Source organism: Oratosquilla oratoria, chromosome 14, assembly GCF_046742065.1.
Source record: "Oratosquilla oratoria isolate Oo_2021 chromosome 14, ASM4674206v1, whole genome shotgun sequence".
NCBI classification, from domain to species: domain Eukaryota; kingdom Metazoa; phylum Arthropoda; class Malacostraca; order Stomatopoda; family Squillidae; genus Oratosquilla; species Oratosquilla oratoria.
In genome coordinates, this window is record NC_134790.1 from 47,437,965 (window position 1) to 47,440,464 (window position 2,500).

Here is a 2,500-nt window from a genome sequence, read left to right on the forward strand (position 1 = left end):
TCTTTACCTCCAGGATGTCATTCCAATGCTTAATAAGATTGCCTGACATCAGGTAACGAATACTCGTGATTGTGGTCCCTCGTGGAAGCTCCTGTGGACCCCGAAGGACTCCATGACCCCAGGAACCCCGATTGGAGACTATTGATGTAGACCAAGGGTTCTAAACTCTTCGTTTTTCATGCACTCCATACTTACGTATTCATGTTCTTTACTGTCACTAGTTTTTGGTTTGTGGCCACATTTGTTAAGTTCTTTGTCCCTTTAGCCCCAGCTGAGGACCACTGATCTAAGTAATGAAGGATCTCTATGTCAGGGTCATAACACAATCTCCTGAGAGTGCCCATAGGGCGGTTGGGGATGGTTACACTTGTTAGGAAATAATTCTCCTCCTGTATAGATCCTTTTCATCTTTCTTTCTTTATTCTTTCATTTTTCCTTTTTTCTTCTTTTGTTTGTTTTCCTGGCTACAACCAGTCTCTTTTGTTCATTTCCATGGATTCCCCTTTGGTGGCGGGAGGGGTTCAAATTACGCTGGTTTCCATTCCAGTAGTGATGGTCAGGTTTACTCGCTCGGTAAACGGTGGCTCCGGATTCCTCGTTATTTGCGGCGATGTTTTGGAAGGTAAGCCGGATGAGCCGGCGCAGTTATATATTGGCGTAATCGAATTAAGGTGCTTTCAGGGCTTCAGTCTGAAGCGATTGCATTCATCATTAGGTTTTAAAGTCATTTCAGCATACACGGCCGAACCGAGATGCTCAGCTGGTTTGGGTATTGGTTGTCTGAGCCCACTTAACTAGGAGTTGTTTGCTAATATAATTATGAAATCTGATTGAATACTGCATTTATTTATGTTGGTTTATTTTTTTCTGGTGCCACCTGGGTTGGGAACCAGCCATACTTATCTGCTCATAAACAACGGCAGTTGACTACATAATTCAAGAGAGACTAGTCCACGTGTGGGAGGCTCCTCCTTCAGCGTTGCTAAACACGGACATACTCTAAGCACTTCCTTTTGAATTCACATGCTGCAGCTTATCGACGTATTGTTGGGGCAATGTAGCAAATAATTGATCTATTGGCAAAGAATGGCCCCGTTGGGAAGCCAACGAGCAAAGAATGGACCGGCTGGTCGGGCCTGCGGTGATGCGGGTAGAAGAAAGGCCCTCTGGTCAGGCAGCCTCAGCCTCTTGCCCGTCGTCTCCCGGTCTGTGTTGACCTCCGTACCAAGAACATTCCCACTGTGAGTACTATTGTTCCTATTTATAGATTGATACGGATGTGCATTTAACCTTGTTCTCGATCAAATATATCTGTACATATACTGTATATATATATATATATATATATATATATATATATATATATATATATATATATATATATATATATATATATATTGTGTGTGTGTGTGTGTTTACATGTATTTACCTATTTGTAATATAAAGGATAAAAACTTTGATCATGAATTGCCATCGCTGTTCTTTCATTGGTAATTTTTCACGTGTGTATATGTGTGTATGTGCGTGTGTGTGTGTGTGTGTGTGTGTGTGTGTGTGTGTGTGTGTGTGTGTGTGTGTGTGTGTGTGTGTGTGTGTGTGTGTGTGTGTGTTTGTATTTGTACTTGTGTATCTAAATGTCAGTTCGCCGTCTTCTTGCATTAAAGGGCAATATTTTGTCTTTGTTTAAAGTGTTGGAGCTTTCCTTGTGCATTAGTTTAGAACTTACGTAGCTTGAGTTCACATAATCTATATATTTTTCTTTTTGTTCAGTTTGTATAGACCTTCTTTTGATAAATGTTGAATAATCATCCAAGATACATTTTGCGTTCTAATATTCTAAGACGCATTTTACATTTTCATCCCAGCAGAGTGTGATGCTGCATTTTAGATGATTTCCCCTCCTCCCCATCCCCATTCCCCTCCTTTCCCGTCCCATGTGCTTGAGCATTTTCCTTCGTGTAAATTAAATGTTGCCTGCGTATTTGTGTAGTTTGCGCGGTATATGTTTTAGTGTTTGAAGGAGGAGGAGGGGGAGGGGAGGATAAGAAAATGTTAATTAAGGACTTGTGTGCGGCACTGTGCTTCTGTTTCTTCCTCCTACCACTCCGTCTTGCAACTTCCTGCTTCCATATCCGCCTCCTCCTTCTTTTATCTCTCCTACACTTCCTTTCTCTCATCCTCTTCCTCTTCCCATTCACTGACTAGTCTTCATTTCAGTTCCTGTATTCCTACTCCTCTTCCTGTTCCTCCTGGTCCTTTTCCCCTCCTGATCCTCCTCCTCCACCTCCTACTGCTATTCTTCGTCCTCCTCTTGTACGATATAACGGCCTTTCCCTTCAGTGCAGTAACAACTCAGTTGGTCGTTTCCCCTTTTTTCATCTGTTCTTCTGCAAGGCACCTCCTGTCTCTTTTTCCCTCTTCCCTTCTAATGCTCCGTGTCATACGTCCGTTTTTCTGCAAACTGTGCTTCTCTTTTTTCATTCTCTACATCGTGGTAAAT

At 42.2% G+C, this 2,500-nt stretch overlaps 1 protein-coding gene across 4 annotated transcripts in view; it reads left to right on the plus strand.

Moving 5' to 3' along the window:
- The window catches only part of LOC143032868 (uncharacterized), a 910,430-nt gene that overhangs the window by 153,620 nt on the left and 754,310 nt on the right, over positions 1-2,500 (plus strand). Inside the window, exon 1 of one of the 4 annotated variants that reach the window (XM_076198056.1) lies at positions 1,072-1,241. The exons of the other annotated variants lie outside the window; for them this stretch is intronic. Coding sequence (XP_076054171.1) covers positions 1,087-1,241 — 155 coding nt within the window. The 5' untranslated portion in view covers positions 1,072-1,086. Of the gene's footprint in view, positions 1-1,071; positions 1,242-2,500 lie in introns of those variants that run through there. 4 annotated transcript variants of the gene reach the window in all.